Source organism: Pseudorca crassidens, chromosome 11, assembly GCF_039906515.1.
Source record: "Pseudorca crassidens isolate mPseCra1 chromosome 11, mPseCra1.hap1, whole genome shotgun sequence".
NCBI classification, from domain to species: Eukaryota; Metazoa; Chordata; class Mammalia; order Artiodactyla; family Delphinidae; genus Pseudorca; species Pseudorca crassidens.
Window position 1 is genome coordinate 88,661,925 of NC_090306.1, and position 20,502 is coordinate 88,682,426.

General features: G+C 40.9%; 2 protein-coding genes across 4 annotated transcripts in view; one reads left to right on the forward strand and one right to left on the reverse strand.

Annotated features, from left to right (window-relative positions):
• The window catches only part of TXNRD1 (thioredoxin reductase 1), a 72,709-nt gene that overhangs the window by 28,867 nt on the left and 23,340 nt on the right, over positions 1-20,502 (forward strand). For all 3 annotated transcript variants that reach the window (XM_067697790.1, XM_067697791.1, XM_067697789.1), the window contains exons 5-10: positions 10,211-10,353; positions 10,767-10,882; positions 14,309-14,534; positions 16,791-16,883; positions 17,473-17,549; positions 18,839-18,995. In XM_067697790.1, coding sequence (XP_067553891.1) covers positions 10,211-10,353; positions 10,767-10,882; positions 14,309-14,534; positions 16,791-16,883; positions 17,473-17,549; positions 18,839-18,995 — 812 coding nt within the window. The remainder of the gene's footprint in view (positions 1-10,210; positions 10,354-10,766; positions 10,883-14,308; positions 14,535-16,790; positions 16,884-17,472; positions 17,550-18,838; positions 18,996-20,502) is intronic.
• LOC137202349 (kelch-like protein 15) lies at positions 1,423-4,120 on the reverse strand. The gene is given in 2 exon segments (XM_067697787.1): positions 1,423-3,149; positions 3,152-4,120. Coding segments are annotated over 2 exon segments (1,776 nt in total). The 5' UTR covers positions 3,819-4,120; the 3' UTR covers positions 1,423-2,040.

Sequence of the window (20,502 nt, forward strand, 5' to 3'; positions counted from 1 at the left end):
AAGATGGCACACATATAAAACACTAAGCCAACTAATATATTAGAAAAAGAATTAAACGGCTAATCTAACTCCTAGTTTTCAAAAGTAAAATGACTAAAAATGATTTTTAAGATGTAGAAAAAGACTTTTACCCATATTACCATGGGAAACAGGATACTGAATTTCGTTTTTAGAAACTGAAAGTAAATGATAGGACCACTTAATAAAAATTTAAGTCTCATATACAAAAGAATGTTAAGTTGATTTCTAAAGCCAATCCCAATGTTTCGCTTTTTAAAAAACTACTTATGTACCTGACTGTTTCTAGCCTCCAGTTGTAGTTTTAAAATCAGGTTTTTTTCATAGTTGTCTATTTTAATTGCAAAAATGAAACAAGTCTTCACATTTCGATGATTTCACTCCTCCATTTTATATTCAGTGGCGGCAGCAGCAAAAAAAAAAAAAAAAAAAAGTGAAACTAGAAAATTTACACAACAGCCATATAGAAGGCATTGCAATATTGCACCAATATCCTAAGGTCTGGCAGGTTTTGCCAGTGTAGATCTAGTCTGTATCATATATAGAGTCTACTCAGAAGAAAATGGCATCAGTTTGGATGATCCACTCCCTGGTTATTCTTGCTTAATTTTGACAACTATATGCTTTTTCTTCGAGTTTAAAGGTGCGGCTAACCCTAAAACACTTATTATAAATGCTTTTAAACAGTTATTCTTGATCCATTCTGAACTTTGAGGTTACTTACTATCTTTCATGCTAGTAGCTTTAAGTAAATAAAACAAAAGCTGAGGGCTTACATCCCCAGTGCCACTAAATATTTTGTACTAAATAAACAAGTAGATATGACCAGTTAAGATTATAATTCTATTCCTTACCTCTAAGTCAAAACTGAGCTCAAATTTTCCACAAGTTGCTACTTTCCATTCAATAACAGATGCAGCAGCCTTATTGAATGTAAAGAATGGGAGTTGCACTTACTTTTAAGGGGCCTTTATTTAGGACTCTGGTATTACCTAAATTCTCTTTAAAAGTGCTTGCACGCTGCAGGGCCAGGGCTTGCCATATACCACTCCGATGCTCACTAAAAACAGCGTAACATTAAACAGACTGCAAAGAAAAACATTTTCAAAAAGAAGACATACATTGATAAGCAACACTAACGTTTACTTTTGAAAATAAAACATAAAATGTTAGTTTTCATGAAACCATACATGTTTCAGGAATATAAGGAGTTTGAGTATTACTGAATCAGTATGGACTGAAGATAGGCTACTCTGATACCAAACGAGGACTCCAGTTATTTTAACTTTCTAAAAATGTTAATACACGAAAAGACGTTACATCTAGAATACAACAAGTATGGCAAACCGTGTGTGCAAGTGCACTAGCTTAAAAATATAGAATCCTAACCACGCATAAAAGGGGGATGTGCCTTATATATTCATAAGATGTAAGCAAGTGTGGCTATGCTTTCACTAACACAATGCAGATAAGAGAAGGCAGCTTAGAAATAGTGTTCTGAATATAAAAAAGTTAAATTTGTAGAAAATTTATATTTTTGCATTTTCAGCAAAAAGCCATGCAAAAAGGTCAAGAGTTTTAAACTTAAAAAATAAAATCAAAAAGTCTAACAGACTGCAATACACCGAAATAAATGTTCAAAAAGATTTCAGATAGAGATAGGAACTGAAATTACATCCAGTGACACTTATCAGGTCTTCTCTTAGAAGGCGCCTGACTCCTACACTGACATTTGAAAGAAATGTTTAAAGCATAACATCAACTTCCCAGATAAGTGAATCGTTCTATTAAACTGCTTCTGGAAGTAGTTTCAAGAGCTAGTGCTTAGAATTGACTTATTGCATGAATTTGAGACCACTAAAAAGAATAAAAAGGATGCGAGAACAGAATGAAAACATTTTCATGTATTAGACCAATGGCTTTGATAGTAAAACTAGTGGGGTTCTTCTTTATGTTTTTTAATTAACTACTTTGTCGCAAACAAATTTTTTGTTTGGCTTTATTGAAGGGAGAAAGATGCCATTAGTTGCAACGTCTGACCTCGTCCAGTATATATTCTGGAAAATGCAGGTTGCATACTTGTAAACCATCCAGCTTGCAGGGCATCCGCGGGTACTCATCTTCCTTCCATTTGTTTTCATCCGGATCAAAAGTGAGAATAGAATCGCTGTAATGACCATTGTAGCAAAGGCCTCCAAGAACCATTATCTGTTTGTCCAGCACAGTCACACCATGGCCACTTCTACCAATTGGCATGGACGCCAAGATGGTCCACTGATCAGTCTCTGGGTTGTACACTTCTGTGGAAGGGCATCCCTGAGACTCAAAAGAGGCCCTCAAGATCACACAGACACCACCGAAGACATAAAGCTTGCCGTTGTAAGAAATCATCTTGTGAAAACATCTAGCGTAATTCATTTTGCTCTTATTCTCCCAACAGTTGGTAACTACTTGAGTTCTCCTGGTCCGCTGTTCTATGGTCCCTTCTTTACTGGGGTCAAACACGCACACTTGTTTGGAGGTGGAAGATGAGGTGATTCCACCAGTGATAAACAACTTGTTATTGAGCACTGTCCCCTCATGTCCATACTTGTTAACTGGATAAGGATCCACAAATTCCCATTTATCATTGGTGATATCATATCTCTCTGTTGAATAGAAAGTCTCATCTCTGGTTCTGCCTGCTACAGCATAAATAAACTTTCCAGTAACACCAACTGCAAATTCTGAACGTGGTACAGACATGTCTGCCATCCGGAGCCAAGAGTTTTGTCTCGGGTCGTACCTGAACACTTTGGAAGAAGCATGGAATTTGCCGTCTGGGCCCAGTTCTTCCCCACCCAACAAGAACACGAAGTTATTCACGATAGCAAGGCAGTCCGGATGCAGAGGTACTTGTGGGCCCTCCACTTCCCACCAGACTCTTGGTTTCTTTAAGAGAAGTATTTTACTGTTAACCATGCTATGTCCAGTCATGCCTCGGAATACTGTAGTTTGGGGTTTGGCAGAGCGGATGCGGCTTGATTTCATGTCCAACAGAGGCTGCTGGTGAACGTTCTGAAAGTAATTCAAGGCTTGGTCAACTTCATAGCGCAGCTGTCGGGAGTATCTATAAAATTCTGATGTCTTAACCTGATGTTCTGAATGATGGTATCGGTATGTCTCCAGCGTCTTCTATCATGCCACAGCCAAGACTGCACAGCCTCGTACAGCTCTGTCTCTGGGAACCTGCTCAGATGATCATTATCCAAGTAAGACATGAGCTTCTCAAAGCTCAGATAAGACAGGAAATCAGGCCTGGACATGAGTGGTACGAAGTTGTCTAGCAGAAAGGCGTCCAACTTCTCCCTGACTCCCTCGATGTTTACACTGAAATCATCTAAGAGTCTCATAATTTCTGCACAGTTTTCTAAGCAGATTTTTGCTGATAGAAAAGAGCAGCAGAACTTCACCACTTCTCTAAGTTGAACATACATGGCAGCCTGAAGAATATCATGAACAGTACTCATACTCAGTTCTATAGTTCCATAGTACATAAACTGAAGGACGTGGCTGAAACCGGTAGCAGTTAGACCTTTTAAATGAATTTTGTCCTGATCTCGCTCCCTCATATCTGCGGTAAACATAATTCTGAAGTAATCACTCTGGGTGGCCAAGAGTGCTTTATGGGCCTGGAACTGATGATCTTCAATAACCAGAGTGACATCAAGAAGCAGTCCCTCCTCATACAGTGCTCTGAACCCAGCAGAGACCCTGGTGTCATGGATGGAGAAACAGAATCCTTCCACGTCCCCTGCCATGAATCACCTAACACAGCAAAGTATGCACAAGATGAAATTAATATCATAATTTTTATCAGCACTCCATTAATCCAAAAGCTATATACTTTCATTTTGGAAAGGTAGAACACAAAAGCGCTGTAAATGAACATGTGAAACAAAACCAACTTGTTCACAATCCATACCCTGGAAGCTCGGGGGTCCGTCCAGCCTCTAGTGGACGGCAGTCTGCATCAGGAAGAAGCGGGCCAGACGGTGGGTGGTCAGGTGCCGGGACGGCACTCAGCTGGCTCCTCGAACGTCTATAAGGGGCCGCTCCGGCGGGGGGCGAGTCTGTGCGCCTGCGGCCCCCACGAAACCAGTCCTGGGAAAGAAGACAGCGCTGAGACGCGATTCGAGACAGTCGGGATCTGCACGAGGCGGAGCGGTGTCGGGGCCAGGCCTGGCCTTGCCAACGCCAGGGGCCTCGCAGCACCTGGCGGGGGTCGGCGGTAGGGCCGACTCGGGGCCTTGGGCAGAGAGAGGGGCTGGGGGGTCGCGGGCAGCAGCAGAGGTGCAGGCACTGGCGACGTTGACGACGGCGTCTCTGGGCTTCTCTCTCCATTCCATCTTATTCCAGTACATATGTAAGCCTGCTGTCCCTGGAGGGAGATCCCGTTGTTCCATTTGGCAGACGAGGAGACTGAAGTTCTAGGGGGTGGGGTAGTGCGCCCGTGTCATAGCTGAGAAATTGGCAGCACTAAGGTTTAGACTGAAGCCTTACTGACTTCACAGCAGATGGAGTGTACACAAGTGGTGTTCTTTAAGCCCTCGTGGCTTCAGTGGCAATTCCTTTGTAGGACCAGAGTTTTAGGAGCTGTTGTAGTGGCGGGTACTTTCAGAGCTTTTGACATGGCTCTGTGTTTACCTCTCCTCACCATGGTCCCCCCAAAAGGGGCAAGTTCTATATGTGGTCTGTAGGCCATACTCCTCTGGGTCTTTGGGAGGAAAACCTAAGAACCACTCATTTTATTTTCTAACCACTCTCATAAGATCTGTGATCCCTCTCAGCCCCATCATTCCACACATACTCTTTTTACCAGTATTCTCAGTGAGACTTCTTTCCCCAGAGCACCTAGGGTTAAGATCCTTCCTTTGCCCCATTAAAGTGTAGGTTGTTAGCGTAGACAGACTTGGGCACTAGTGCTGACTCTGCTATGTACTACCTGTGTGGTGAGGATTAAATTCAACAGTGTGATTAAAATACCTGCCACTCAGTGAATGTTAGTTTCTGTCCCTTCCTCCTGGACTTGCTTCTTGTAACTCTTCCCTATTCAGAGCGTCAGTAGATTGGAGCAGACTCCGCCAAGCACTTTTCTTGGCTCTTTGTTTAATGGGTTGTAGGAAACATTTGTGGATCTTACAGGAAGTTGTATATTTGAACGGTTTATTTCCCTCTTAAAGAGAAAGACATGTAACAAGAATACTAATCTGAAAAAGTCTAGTATTTATTGGGAAAAATAAGGTTGTTCCAAGCAAATTTTGATTTGTGCTGTAATAATTTCCATATAGTGTCTTCTTCATAGTGAATGCCACTGGCCCTTAAATCTCAATCAGTAACAGTTCTGGAGAGCTATAACTCAGAGTCATGAAAATGTTACTCATTCATATAAGGTCTAGTACTCAAATTGGTATGCAGAAGTAGTGGATGTTAGCTTCAAAACTGTCAACTCTTATGAAAAATGAAGTAGGTGGAACAGAATACTTAGTTTGGTTAGAAATGTAGGAAAGTACATATAATGGGTCTTTAGAATCTTTAAGAGATAAGTATAGGCGTGTGCCAAATGAATTTTATTAACAGGGTCAACAAAGTATAATTCTAATAAATTCAGTAATCAGGTGGGTGGTAAAATATAACTTGAGGAATTGACGAACCTTCTTTCCAGCAACAGAATATATAGGTAGCTGTCACGTAACAATAATAACTCCTTTACTTATTTATGTTGAACTTATTTCTGAATTATATGATGAGGAACTAATAAGCGTACAAAGACGAGGCAATAAAGAAGCCACTACCAGCACAGTCCAGATCTGCACATTAAAACCAGCAGAAGCTCCTGAATTCCGTGGGGTTTTAAAACTTGAACCAAATCAAAGTTACGTTATTTTTCTATCCCTACAGAAATTATTTGTTCAACCAATTTAACAGTTTTAGTTAGCTCTTTGGTGTTTCTTCCCCTTTTCCAGATTTTAAGGTAGAAGCATATAACTTGGTATTTGTATACCTCCCACCCCTGTACGCCTTTGTCAGCAGCAGCAATCCCAGAGTCTTTGACGCGAGCTGTTTGAAGAGCTGTGCCTACTGTTTAAATCCCCTCACTCTTCCTAAATGGAAGCCCGGTGGTTCGCTTACTGTCATCTTCAGCTTTTCTCATTAAGCCTCAGGAGCAGGCTGTGGCCTGGCTGTGGGAACCAGAGCTGGGCGTCACGGGAGTGGCCTGCTGTGCCTGCCGGGGCCAACACCAAGGGAGAGGGAGCCCACCAACTGGGGGAGCAGTTGTTGCCTCCCTCCTTTTGTGCTAAAACGCTTGTGGTGAAGAATACAGTGGATTTAGACAAACATCACTTCGTCATTAGATCTTCGAGGAAGAAGGAAACTTGGGAGGTGTATTTTTCAAATGAGAAACCCCTAGAGGCTGCTGGTCCGTGTTCCCAAGAGATGAAGCATGAAGGCTTATTTTGCATTTTTCAGAAAGAAACACATCTAATCTCATGTCCTGGACCAAAGAACAGCACTCCCGTTTTCTTGGAAGACTGTCCTCTCTGACACTGAAAATAGTTCTGAGCGTGGTGAAGGAGGAAGGGCCCTTTGGACCTGGACCAGGCAGCACAGCTGAATCTGCCTGGTGATGGGGTTGGGGCGGGGGGGTGACATATCCAGGACTCAGCCTGTGATCTGCTCTTTTCCTAAAAGCTCCAAGCTGAGACTGTGCCGAGAAAAGAATTATGTGAGCTCAGTCATGTAAACTGGATGAATCGGAAGTTTCTGAAAGATTTATTGGCTTCATATTTTTTCAGATTTATCTGTTTGAGTTCTCTTGTGCTCAGGAATTAAGTGTGCCTTTAAAAAATTAAGCGTTTGTGAAGTTTTAGGATCCCAGAGAAAGCAAGGTCATTGGTTTGCAGTTGGGGGCTTGCAGAATTTCTGGATGTACGTATTCTCCTACCACACACCTGAGGGTTCACATACATGTCTGTGCTGCCATGAGTTTATGTGTGGCCCTGGGCAGGTCACCCATCCTTCATGTCCCTGTGTATATAGTGGAAGGAATTTGTGCCCCTTCAGGGACTTTGAGGTGCAAGTGAGCAGGTGAGGCGAAGATGTAAGGATGCTGGTAGTTTGATTAGTATTGTCGAACCCAGGGGTGTACAGTAGGAGGGGGGCGGATCCGGGGCATCCAAGAGTTGGCTTTAAGACCCAGTTGCTGAGGTGGGCGTAAGGGCACACCCAGGTGAAATACAGGTCCTGCCTCGCCAGCTAGAATCCGCATCGCAGAGGCTCCGCGTTGGATTACAGCTGATAGACCAAGCAGCAGAGTCAGGAGGCCTAGGGGGAATGCTGGGCCATGCCAGCGGATGGGCTGAGTGCGGTTGGGGAGCATCCAGGTGGTATTTGGGAATGCAGGAAGGCAGTGGACTTGGGGCATTACTGGAAGGCAGGGCAGCCCTAGAGAACTGGGGTTCTGGGCATGTAATCAGTCCAACAAGGATCCATTTACTACCAGCAGGATGTAAAGTAGGAATTTGGATTTTATAAGACAGAAACTCAGTTATCAGAACGGAATGCAAGACCCAGGACCATAGGAGCAGGTGGAGGACCTTGGTGCTGAATCCTAAACTGGTGGGCTGCAGCTTTTATTTTTTTAAATTAATTAATTAATTTGTTTATTTTTGGCCGCGTTGGGTCTTTGTTGCTGCTTGCGGGCTTTCTCTAGTTGCGGCGAGCGGGGGCTGCACTTCGTTGTGGTGTGCAGGCTTCTCATTGCGGTGGCTTCTCTTTCTTGTGGAGCATGGGCTCTAGGTGCGCGGGCTTCAGTAGCTGTGGCTCTCGGGCTCTAGAGCCACAGGCTCAGTAGTTGGGGCGCACAGGCTTTGTTTCTCCGTGGCATGTGAGATCTTCCTGGACCAGGGCTTGAAACCGTGTCCCCTGCACTGGCAGGCAGACTCCCAACCACTGTGCCACCAGGGAAGTCCTTGGCAGGTGGATTCTTAACCACTAGTAGGCTGCAGTTTTTAAATTTCTTCTGCCTGAGCATAACCACACTAGAGATTGGTGCCTGCCTACTGTACCAGAGGATGAAGGAACTTTGGTAGAGAAAGGGGATTTAAGGAGTTTGGAAATCAGGTGGGGCCTGACAGTTACAAAGGAAGGCTTTAACAACAGAATTAAGGTTGAATTAGGTCTGATCATTGAATCTGAATTTCTGTCATTGAAATAATTTATTGGTACTATTATTTAGTCCCAGCTATGTCTTCTTTTAGAATATGGTATCTCCTGTAGGATTAGCAGAGTAGAATCCACTTAGTGCTTCTACCACTGTAAAGTTTCAGAAATTAATCTGGCCTTTGATCTGTTGTTTCTCCCTGGGGCTTTATTGGCACATTGCACTGGACAGTTCCTAATTGTAAGGAACTGTAGCGGAGGATAGCATCACTGGCCCTTGGGCATCCCTAATTCACAGTGATAGCCAAAGCCACCACCAAAAATGATGTCTGGGATTCGCTTAAAATATTTTAGTTAAAAGACGTATATGTAATGAGATTGGTAAAATGTTGGTAATTGTTGCAGCTAGTTGATTGTCAAGTGGGAGCGAGTTACACTATTCTGTTCCATTCCTGGTGGGGAAACAGTGAGTCCTGCCTCCTTTTTTTTTTTTTTTTTTTTTTTTTTCCGGTATGTGGGCCTCTCACTGTTGTGGCCTCTCCCGTTGCGGAGCACAGACTCCGGACACACAGGCCCAGCGGCCATGGCTCACGGGCCTAGCCGCTCCGCGGCATGTGGGATCCTCTCGGACCGGGGCATGAACCCGTGTCCCCTGCATTGGCAGGTGGACCCTCAACCACTGCGCCACCAGGGAAGCCCCTGCCTCCGCTTTTTGTAGTGGTGGTGGACGGACACCGGATGGACAGGCTGGTTGAGGCTCCCTGCAGAATCCCTCACGCCCCAGCACGTAATCCTCCTGGCCTCATGACCACATGGCCTCCAAGGTCCCTTTTTTTTTCTCCCCAGCTGAACTGATCTCTGAAGGTTTGCTCCAGTTCTGACATTTTATGGTTCTATTAATTGAATGTTTATAATCTGTGCTCTGGGAGGCCACATGCCAATTTTTGTGCTGTCATTCCTACTTCCAGCGGCTGGCCACTGGTACTCATAGAATTGATTGCATCACTTCCTGCCTGACCAAGCTACTTAGCCCTGACTCTAAGACTCAGACGCTCATTTCTGTGACAGAGGCTTTCAATGCATGTTGATTCTCTTCTTCCTTCCTTCCAAACCACAGCTTCCCCAGAACCTGCCTTCTTCTACCACCAGAGTATATTTTACCCGTATCTTTTTTTTTTCATCATCATTGTTGAAGTTAGTAATGAATGAATGACAGGATTGATTTTTATCCATTGAAATTCAATATTATATTAGTGCGTTGGCTCAAAGGATTCATTTTATGGTAGAATTTTAAGACTCTTCCTTTCTTTGGTGAGATGGGAAGTTTGGGAGGCAATGAGGCAGGCTCTTAAACTTCTCTGTCTAGACTAGGGATCAGTAAACTTTTTCTGTAAAGGGCCAGATAGTAAATATTTTAGGCTTTGTGGGCCATCTGGCTTATGTCACAGCTGCTCACCTCTGCAGTTGTTGCATGAAGGCAGCCCTGGACAATACGGAAATAAATGATCGTGGCTGGATTTCAGTAAAGCTTTATTTACAGAAAAGGTGATTGGCTGAATTTGACTGGTGGGGCCTTAATTTGCCAGCCCCCTGGTCTAGACACTGTTAACCAGTTTGGTAACTCCAAATCTGGCTACATCAGAATCTCTTAGAGATTGTTACACATTCAGAATCTTAGGAATCTTAGGTTCTCAAGAACCTAAGTACCTTGTTACCCCAGCAGTCAGTGTTCACAATCCAAGGTACAATTCCTATTCGTTTCTAGATAAAGAAGAAAAAGCTTTGGGTATGGTTATTTTAGTCTTAAGAACTGCCAGAGATTCTGCACTATTTAATGGTCTGGTAGTTTTCTAAAAGGGAAAAATAGTTGAAAAGATTGTTTATGTGCTTGAAATGAAGGACTTGCCCTTTTAGACTAAGTAGTTACCGGGAAATGATATTTACCAGGTGGCAGCAGAAAAGCTAAACATTTTGTCTTACTCTCGTGCAGTGAAACATGACTGGGAGAGAATGACAGAAGCTGTCCAGAATCACATTGGCTCTCTGAACTGGGGCTACCGTGTGGCTCTGCGGGAGAAAAAGGTCACCTATGAGAACGCATATGGGCAGTTTGTTGGGCCTCATAGGATTAAGGTAACCATGTGACAGTGTACGTAGCTGTTTTTGGTGTGTTTTTAAGCTTTTGTTGGGGGAGGAAAAGAGAAGGTGATTATCCTAATAAAAATGATGGCCACTGTGACCCAGACCGTCCAGTTTGGTGATTTTGCAATTACTTCTTAGGGACTTTCTCTTGTGGTGTAGTAAAGGGTAATCTGGATTTGGGGCCACATTAGCTGGATTTGAGTCTTGGCTCTGTCGCTTCCTAGCATTGGGACTTTGAGCGATCCCTTAACTACTCAGAGTCTTAGTATCTCTTTCTTACTGCTTTAGCAAATTTTTATGAGGATCAAATTGGGCAATGTGGTATAACAGCCTTTTTAATTATAACATTTACAATTCTAAAGGATAATAATTTATTAAGAATTGATATATTGGTTCCTTCGTAGGCAACAAACAACAAAGGCAAAGAGAAGATTTATTCTGCAGAGAGATTTCTCATTGCCACTGGTGAAAGGCCACGTTATTTGGGTATCCCTGGTGACAAAGAATACTGCATCAGCAGGTAAGGACAAATTGCAGGGAGAAAAGGGGATTTTTTTCTTCAAATTTAATCCTTTTCCTGAAACTTAGTTTTTCCACCACATTTTTGTCCAGAGGGACAGGGAATTAGGAAAAAGAGAAAGGAAAAACTATTTTAAACCAGAGAACATTAAAATTCAGAACTATAAACATTGGTCATCTTATCACCAAGAGTTAATATCGCTGCTAACATATAGATACATGCTTACAATATTTATATTTGAAATTTATATTTGTGTGAGTATATGTTATACGTGTATACTATATAAAACCAGATGGATATTCACATTTTATAAAATAATTGATAGATACGTTTTTGTTTTTCCAAAACTAGAATCACATATTACCTTTATGTAGATGCTAAAAAAATTAGAGGATAGCAGGCCATTTAGGTTTCTCAGATCCTAGTTTTTCCTTACTCCTTTGCCATTTGTATGGTTGCACTGTCAGTGTAGAGGGACCTTCTGAAATCAGTGAGTCAAGCAGGAAAGTTTTGCTGTGTGGTTTATTTTTGTCCATCAAGTGATAATAATGGTGACATTATTGTTCAGGAGTTTTGAATTATGAAGTCATTAAGACATTGTTGATAAGTATGTCTTCTTGGATGCTTTTTGCCCAGGACTTTCTGATTTTCTGATGGTGTTATAAATTACTTGTTTTTAGGCTTTTTTTTTTCTTTTTTCTTTTTTTTTTGTAATAGGAGTTTATCCTTTGAGCCTCATCGGGGGCAGCTCAGATGACAACTCTTGTCATTGCTGTCTTGGATGGGCTCCCTTCTCATATTTTAAAAAACTCATCTCCCAACAATGCTTTTATGATCTCTTATGTCTTGTATCTTCCTCATTCTGCTAGAAGATTCTGTCAGGTTTTACTTTTTTTTTTTTTTTTAACATCTTTATTGGGGTATAATTGCTTTACAATGGTGTGTTAGTTTCTGCTTTATAACAAAGTGAATCAGTTATACATATACATATGTTCCCATATGTCTTCCCTCTTGCGTCTCCCTCCCTCCCACCCTCCCTATCCCACCCCTCCAGGCTGTCACAAAGCACCGAGCCAATATCGCTGTGCCATGCGGCTGCTTCCCACTAGCTATCTACCTTACTACGTTTGTTAGTGTGTATATGTCCATGACTCTCTCTCGCCCTGTCACAGCTCACCCTTCCCCCTCCCCATAACCTCAAGTCCTTTCTCTAGTAGGTCTGCATCTTTATTCCTGCCTTACCCCTAGGTTCTTCATGACATTTTTTTTTTCCTTAAATTCCATATATATGTGTTAGCATACGGTATTTGCTTTCTCTTTCTGACTTACTTCACTCTGTATGACAGACTCTAGGTCTATCCACCTCATTACAAATAGCTCAATTTCGTTTCTTTTTATGGCTGAGTAATATTCCATTGTATATATGTGCCACATCTTCTTTATCCATTCATCCGATGATGGGCACTTAGGTTGTTTCCATCTCTGGGCTATTGTAAATAGAGGTGCAATGAACATTTTGATACATGACTCTTTTTCAATTATGGTTTTCTCAGGGTATATGCCCAGTAGTGGGATGGCTGGGTCATATGGTAGTTCTATTTGTAGTTTTTTAAGGAACCTCCATACTGTTCTCCATAGTGGCTGAACCAATTCACATTCCCACTAGCAGTGCAAGAGTGTTCCCTTTTCTCCACACCCTCTCCAGCATTTATTGTTTCTAGATTTTTTGATGATGGCCATTCTGACTGGTATGAGATGATATCTCATTGTAGTTTTGATTTGCATTTCTCTAATGATTAATGGTGTTGAGCATTCTTTCATGTGTTTGTTGGCAGTCTGTATATCTTCTTTGGAGAAATGTCTATTTAGGTCTTCTGCCCATTTTTGGATTGGGTTGTTTGTTTTTTTGTTATTGAGCTGCATGAGCTGCTTGTAAAATTTGGAGATTAATCCTTTGTCAGTTGCTTCATTTGCAAATGTTTTCTCCCATTCTGAGGGTTGTCTTTTGGTCTTGTTTATGGTTTCCTTTGCTGTGCAAAAGCTTTGAAGTTTCATTAGGTCCCATTTGTTTATTTTTGTTTTTATTTCCATTACTCTAGGAGGTGGGTCAGAAAGGATCTTGCTGTGATTTATGTCATAGAGTGTTCTGCCTATGTTTTCCTCTAAGAGTTTGATAGTTTCTGGCCTTACATTTAGGTCCTTAATCCATTTTGAGCTTATTTTTGTGTATGGTGTTAGGGAGTGATCTAATCTCATACTTTTACATGTACCTGTCCAGTTTTCCCAGCACCACTTATTGAAGAGGCTGTCCTTTCTCCACTGTACATTCCTGCCACCTTTATCAAAGATAAGGTGTCCATATGTGTGTGGATTTATCTCTGGGCTTTCTATCCTGTTCCATTGATCTATCTTTCTGTTTTTGTGCCAGGACCATACTGTCTTGATTAGTGTAGCTTTGTAGTATAGTCTGAAGTCAGGGAGCCTGATTCCTTCAGCTCCTTTTTTCATTCTCAAGATTGCTTGGCTATTCGGGGTCTTTTGTGTTTCCATACAAATTGCGAAATTTTTTGTTCTAGTTCTGTGAAAAATGCCAGTGGTAGTTTGATAGGGATTGCATTGAATCTATAGATTGCTTTGGGTAGTAGAGTCATTTTCACAATGTTGATTCTTCCAATCCAAGAACATGGTCTATCTCTCCATCTATTTGTATCATCTTTAATTTCTTTCATCAGTGTCTTTTTGTAGTTGGTTCTCATATTATAAAACCCATATGTTGAAAGTTTTCCCCACCCCTCTCCCCACTCTTTTTTTTTTTTTTTTAATATTTATTTATTTGGCTGTGCTGGGTCTTAGTTGCTGCATGTGGGATCTTTTAGACGCAGCATGCGGGATCTAGTTCCCTGACCAGGGATCGAACCTGGTCCCCCTACATTGGGAGTGTGGAGTCTTAACCGCTGGACCAGCAGGGAAGTCCCTCTCTCCCCCGCTTGATAATTGGTGTTGTAGGTGAGGGGAAGTAACACCGGGTTTGTACCTCAGGGAGAGCTGAGTGGTGGGAGGAGGGTGGGAGTTTGGGTTTGCAAATGTATGGTTGTAAACACGTAAGTGGAGAATTATTCTGGATAGTACAGAATAAATGTGTTTGACTGGGAGTTGGGCTAATGTCAGAGTTGTATGGTTTACTGTGCTGAGCCATGGTAGCTCGAGCTGCTTCCAGAGCAGCTAAGTGGCAAGAAAGGAGAGTGTCTAAGACCTTATCAAATCTTCTCAAATATTATGTGTGTAGCTAATTGAATGTTTTTAATTTTAAAAGTGTCTTGTTCTTAGGAAAGTAAAAAGGTCTACTTCGATATGGTCATTATTCACATAAGAACATTTTTCTCTTCTTTCTTTCCTTCCTTTTAAAAAAAAATTTTTCTTTTTCAGTGATGATCTGTTCTCTTTACCCTATTGCCCGGGTAAGACCCTGGTGGTTGGAGCATCCTACGTTGCTTTGGAATGTGCTGGATTTCTTGCTGGCATTGGTTTAGATGTCACTGTTATGGTACGGTCCATTCTCCTAAGAGGGTTTGACCAGGACATGGCCAACAAAATCGGTGAACATATGGAAGAACATGGTATCAAGTTTATAAGACAGTTTGTACCAATAAAAGTAAGTGGGGTTGCCTATATGTTTGTTGATTCTATATTCATGTTAAAAGGCAAGAGAATAGAGTTGGGGTGAGTGATAGAAGCCTCCTTTCAGCATTATAAACCATTGGGAATGCTGTAATTCCTCAACTTGTGTGATTTAGGTGTATAAACTGGTACCTTCCTACCACCTAAATAGCTTTGTTCTTGTTTGCAGATTAATAATTTCCTTCCCTTCTCAACTTTACCACCTTTATTAGTTCTCTTCTGCTTAATGCTTTCCTTTATGCATTCCATTATTTTATTATCTTTGGTCTATTATACTTGTTTCGTTCTACATACCAGTTATTTAAATAAGAGTTTAAGATGACTGGTTTTTTTTTTTTTTCTTGCAAAAGACATTTCTATTTTGTATACAGTATAGTCCACAGATGCATTGTATTATTCTGGCCTCCCTGGAAGTGATTATCTAATTTTGTTATGTGGGCTGGCCTGTTTTGCTCATGTAATCTTCTTTTGAAAATGCTGAATAATATGCCAAGTTATATTTGAGACTTGTTAACATTACCACAAATGTTTTGATACATAAGAGTGGCAAAATCGATCACTTTGCATACCTCAAAGTAACAGTTTCCTTTAGGGCAAGTAAGGATGGGACTGTTTTGTTAAAATTAAGGAATTTTAGCTGTCATTTTAAAAATTGCTTATTGGGTTAATAACATAGGTTTTCTGTGGGACCATGAATCTCTTGATGCCGATAATCTCTTGATGAGCGTGGGCATCAGAATGACTTGGGTGCAAACGCTGTTCTCCCAGTTTCTTACTATTATGACTCTGGGAGAATTACTTAACTTCTCTGGGCCTCAGTTTCTTCTGTAAAATGATGATAATTGATAGCACCTATCTTAGAGTTCTCATGAAGATTGCATTAGCATTACGACGATGATTAGAAAATGGCAGCTGTATGTATATGCTATCCTGATAGAAAAGTGGCATCTTCCTTTATAATATCTTAACATTTGGGGCATTGTAGGCCCTTTGAGAATGTGGTGGACTATCCCTAGTGAAATAAACTTGTGTCTGTGTACATAATATCTTGCTGGGGTTACCAGGGTGTCCCTGATCCCCGCAGGCAGGTGGTGAACGCTGGCTGTATTATAAAGTGACGCAGTGGACGAAGCCTTCTGTGGAGAGGAGGGAAAGAGAATGCATTTTAGGCAAGAATATAGCATGTGCAAAAAGGCCATGGGGAATGAAATTGTTCTAAAGGCAGAAAATGTGCTAGTTACAGGAAAGGCCTGACTGGAACACAGAAGTGAGTGAGGCAGAAAGGAATTTGAGGGAGGGATGAGGCCTTTAATATGTTTAAGCAAATCTAAGCCATGGACCAATTCAACTCTTCTCCAAAAATTAGAATATTTTAATTTAAACGGAAAGACATTTCCAGTATGTTCAAAGGGGCTTAACTACGTAAGAAAGGAAAGGAATTTTAGAAGGGAATCTTTACTATTTGTTGACGTTGAAAATAAAATGACGCTTCACAGTTTTCCCATACAGAGTGTATTGTATTTTAAAGGTAGGGTAGAAATTGCAGTTGATTTTATGGGTCTCTTCAGTAAGTATTATACAGAAACCCATGATTTCTATGTGTATGTGTAGTAGGTTAATATGTTCAGACTCATTTGCTAGAGCACAAGTACCAGGGCTTGCTCAGCCTTCCTACGTCCTCACCTGAAGACAACCCCTAGTTATGACAAGCACACATACCCCCTCACCCACTATGATTTTTAGGGCTTTCTGGCTCTTATCTGTATCGTGATTGATCTATTTCCGTGTCTATTCTTTGTTGACAAAGCTGAACATATGTAGTCAAAAGGGAATGTACGAATGTGAGCAGCATGGGATTAATGGTTCTGGGTAAGTCATAAGATAGGAGCCTGGCAGAAGCAGTAAGTCATTGGTTTAATTTTAGAGATTGTAGTGTACTTTCTCTGGCTTTCTCCTTTCCTGCTTTCTCTCTGAATTTTATTCCGTTTGAGAACTATTTGAAGGAAAGCCCCTCTAGCAAACATTAAGCAGTGAGAAAGAAGGAAATACATAAAAGAACCACATGTCATCCTAAAGATGTTAATGCGAGGGAGGTGGGACATAAAAGACCTTCCAAGCCAAATTTCATGTTTTAACTTCGGGTTAACCAGATAGAAGGAGAGGGCATAATTAGCCATCTTGATACTGATACATGTCTTTATCGTGGAGTAAAACTTTATCACTTTTGTAGGTTGAACAAATTGAAGCAGGGACACCAGGCCGACTCAGGGTGGTAGCTAAGTCCACTGATAGTGACAAAACCATCGAAGGAGAGTATAATACGGTAAGGAATGGACCTCGGTCCTACTTAATTAGAAAACAGATAGTGTGCTCACTGGATGTTTGCTGGGTTGCTAGTTCCAAAACCCTTGGTTCTGTTCCTATTCTAAGACACCTTTATTACTTATGATATTATAATTTGTTTTGGTACAGGGATGGATTCAAATATTCTCCACTATAACTTAAATACTGTTTATCAGATGGCTATTAAAAGGTATCAACATTTAAAAATGAGCTAGAATTTCTCTGCTCCATGTTCTTTCATTTTCCCAGCCCACCACTTTAAAAAAATAACTTATTTCAGTCATAGGCTATGCTGTCTTTGTCGCTATACTTGGCTAGACTTATTAAGGAATTGTTAACTCCCTTTTTCTTAACAAGAAATGGGTGAGGCTTTTTACTATGTCATGTTTAGAAGATTTAATTTAAATGATTTTGATTTGTTTAAACTCTTGCATTATTATCTTAATAGAATATGTCTTTCCAGGTCTGGAAAATGAATCACATCGCCTTAATAAACAGAAAAAAATATGATTGAATAACTCATGCAAAGCCTTTCTATTAACAGTCACTATATATTAATAATTTTTCAGGTATTGCTGGCAATAGGAAGAGATGCTTGCACAAGGGAAATTGGCTTAGAAAACGTGGGGGTAAAATTAAATGAACAGTAAGAAAAAATCTTTATTATGTTTTATTAAGTACTATTTCAGTTATTTATAAGGTCGATTAATACTGGAGTTTTAGATTTTAAAGTTAGTTTTTACCATAGTTGGAGCGTTCCCTTTTTAAGCTTAGAAGACTCTTCTTTCAGTGCCAATCATGATATTTCCTATTTGTCTTTTTTTTTTTTTCCTTTTCAAAATCTAAATGAGAGGTATGCTGGCTTGCATTTTGTTTCTTCAATGTATATGTGTACAGAAAAAGATCCAACTTCCCAGTGAATTGCAGGTATATGCTTTGAAAGCTTCATTGAATATGCAGATCTGAACCATGTTCAAAGCTACCAAGTTTTAGGATCACTAGAGTGGTCGCTACATTTCTAGTGACAGCTACGAGTCTGAAAACTTTGATGTTTTATAAGTTAAAATCCCTTTGGACTATACCACTGCACTGGGTAATTGAGACTCTGTTGTCTGCTTACAGGAGTAGCATGGGGTATTTCCCAGTATCACCCTTCTTATATCCAAGTAAAAACAAGTGCTCTGAGAGGCTAGCTGCCTTGGAAATTGAAAATACAGGGTGCCCCCTCTACCCCCTTCCAGGAATAACATTTATACAGAAGAGATTTCTTAATCTTAATGTGAACATTTTTGCTTTATTATTTTCTTTCCCCTTTCGGTTGGAGAGACAAAGGAGTTAGGGAGGTCTGATAAGATTTAGCAGACCAAGTGTTCCACCATTTTAATAACCTACTCACCTGTTTCCAACTGGGGCCAAGGTTTAGATTTTGTATAATGTTAACACTTATTCTGTAATTACTGGACTCCGTGGACTACTGTGCTTAATGTTTTATACACATTCTTATTCAGTCCTCACAGCCCCTTAAGGTAGATGATGGTATTCCTTTTCTTCTCACCAATTATTCCCATTATCATTATTCCCATTTGATAGGTGGGAAAATGAGGCTTAGAGATGTTAAATAGCCCTCCCAACATCACAGAGGTAATAACTAACAGACCTGGTTATCACACCTTAGAATCCTCATTCATTCTTAACCAGTGTGTTCTACTTTTCCCATCCCAGGGTTTCTTACAGTTTTCTTATTCCTCTGATTTTCAGAATAGCTAGAATTTCTAAGCTTTTGGTTCCTCTGAGTTTTGTTGTTGTTTTGGTAATACATGAGAACATTGCCCTCAGTTAGAGCCACAGTTTGGGGCTTCTTTGGGAGAAAGGGGATTTTGATCTACTTACTGAATAGTGGTAATTGATGATGATTTTAACTGAATGAATTTGCAGGACTGGAAAAATACCTGTCACGGATGAAGAGCAGACCAGCGTGCCTTACATCTATGCCATTGGCGATGTGTTAGAGGGGAAGCTGGAGCTCACCCCAGTGGCAATCCAGGCAGGAAGGTTGCTGGCGCGGAGGCTGTATGGGAGCTCCACTGTCAAGGTGAGTGTTGGGGCTGTCACCACGGACATGCTGTTGTAATGGTACCTCCCGGTGCTCTGTGTAGGGTGGTTGTGAAGTTTTCCAGGTCTTGAATAATTTAGTTGTTTTGATGATGGCATCCTAGATGTGCTTTATTAACTCTATTCCAGACAAGACATTGCTAAGACCACTGTACCTTTGTGATTTATTATGGAAATTGTCACTCTTAGAATCACACTAAGAATAAAATGAGCCTGGTTAATCAAGTTTCAGCACTATTATGTTCCATATTCTCCTAATAGTTGCACTTTACATCAATTTCATTATTACCAATTTGAGTTACAGTTTTCTAAATCTTTTTATGGCCCCTGTCTAGGCTGCAAAAGGATTTGGGGATCTAGGTAGTAATGTCAATGTGCAGAGCTATTTAAACCAATATTCAGGCTTTATTCCCTTGTCCTTTCCAAAAGCAGATCTTCTGCTCTTGGAATGTTGAATATGTAAGTGATTTTAAAAGTCATTGCAGGAAATGGAAACTCTTGGTTGTGTCTCATGGGACTAGATGGCAAGAAAAGAATAAATATGCTCTAATTAGTTTTTTAAGACCTTTTAAAGAACAGTTTTAGGTTCACAGCAAAATTTAGAGGAAGGTATAGAGGTTTCCCTTATATCCCCTACCCATTACCAACGTTCCTTCCCTAACTATTTTTTTAAAAGGATTCTAGAAATATCGATTGTAAAGAATTTAGTCACTACCCATTTTCCTTGTGCATAAGACATCATGGGTTGATTTAGTTGGGTTACAGCGACTGAAACTTCAAAGAATACTGCTAGTAGAATTTGTGACAAGCATTTTGAATGTACCTGGGGTTGGTTTGGATTGTAGCATGATAAAATCTTATGTTTTGAGGATAACAGGATTGAGGTTAAAAAGGGTTTTTAATCCAGGGTTGTCTGATCATCCAGGGAATGGTAGTTGGTTCATATCACTGTTTTTTTGTGTGTGTGTGGTACGCGGGCCTCTCACCGCTGCGGCCTCTCCTGCCGCTGAGCACAGGCTCCGGACGCACAGGCCCAGCGGCCACGGCTCACGGTCCCAGCCGCTCCATGGCACGTGGGATCCTCCCGGACCGGGGCATGAACCCGCGCCCCCCGCATCGGCAGGCGGACCCTCAACCCCTGTGCCACCAGGGAAGCCCCCATATCACTATTTGAAATAAACTTATCTACCTCTTTAACTGTTGGAGTTTTTGAGTAATGGTGAACCAAGAAAGGGGTATTAAGAAATAAAATGTGAGGTGCATTTGTTTTTGACCTTGAGTCCTTGTGATTTCCTAAAATGGAAGGAGATTTTTTTTATACCAATAATAACCAGAGAGCAAATATACAAAAATTTGGTACTAAATAAATTTAAAATTATTGTAGCACAAAATTCCTTTAAAAAAAAAATAGTGAATCCACTTACTTTGGACATATTCTTCTGTGTGTGAGAATAGTACTGTATTCTAGCATCTGCCAGGTAGAGCAA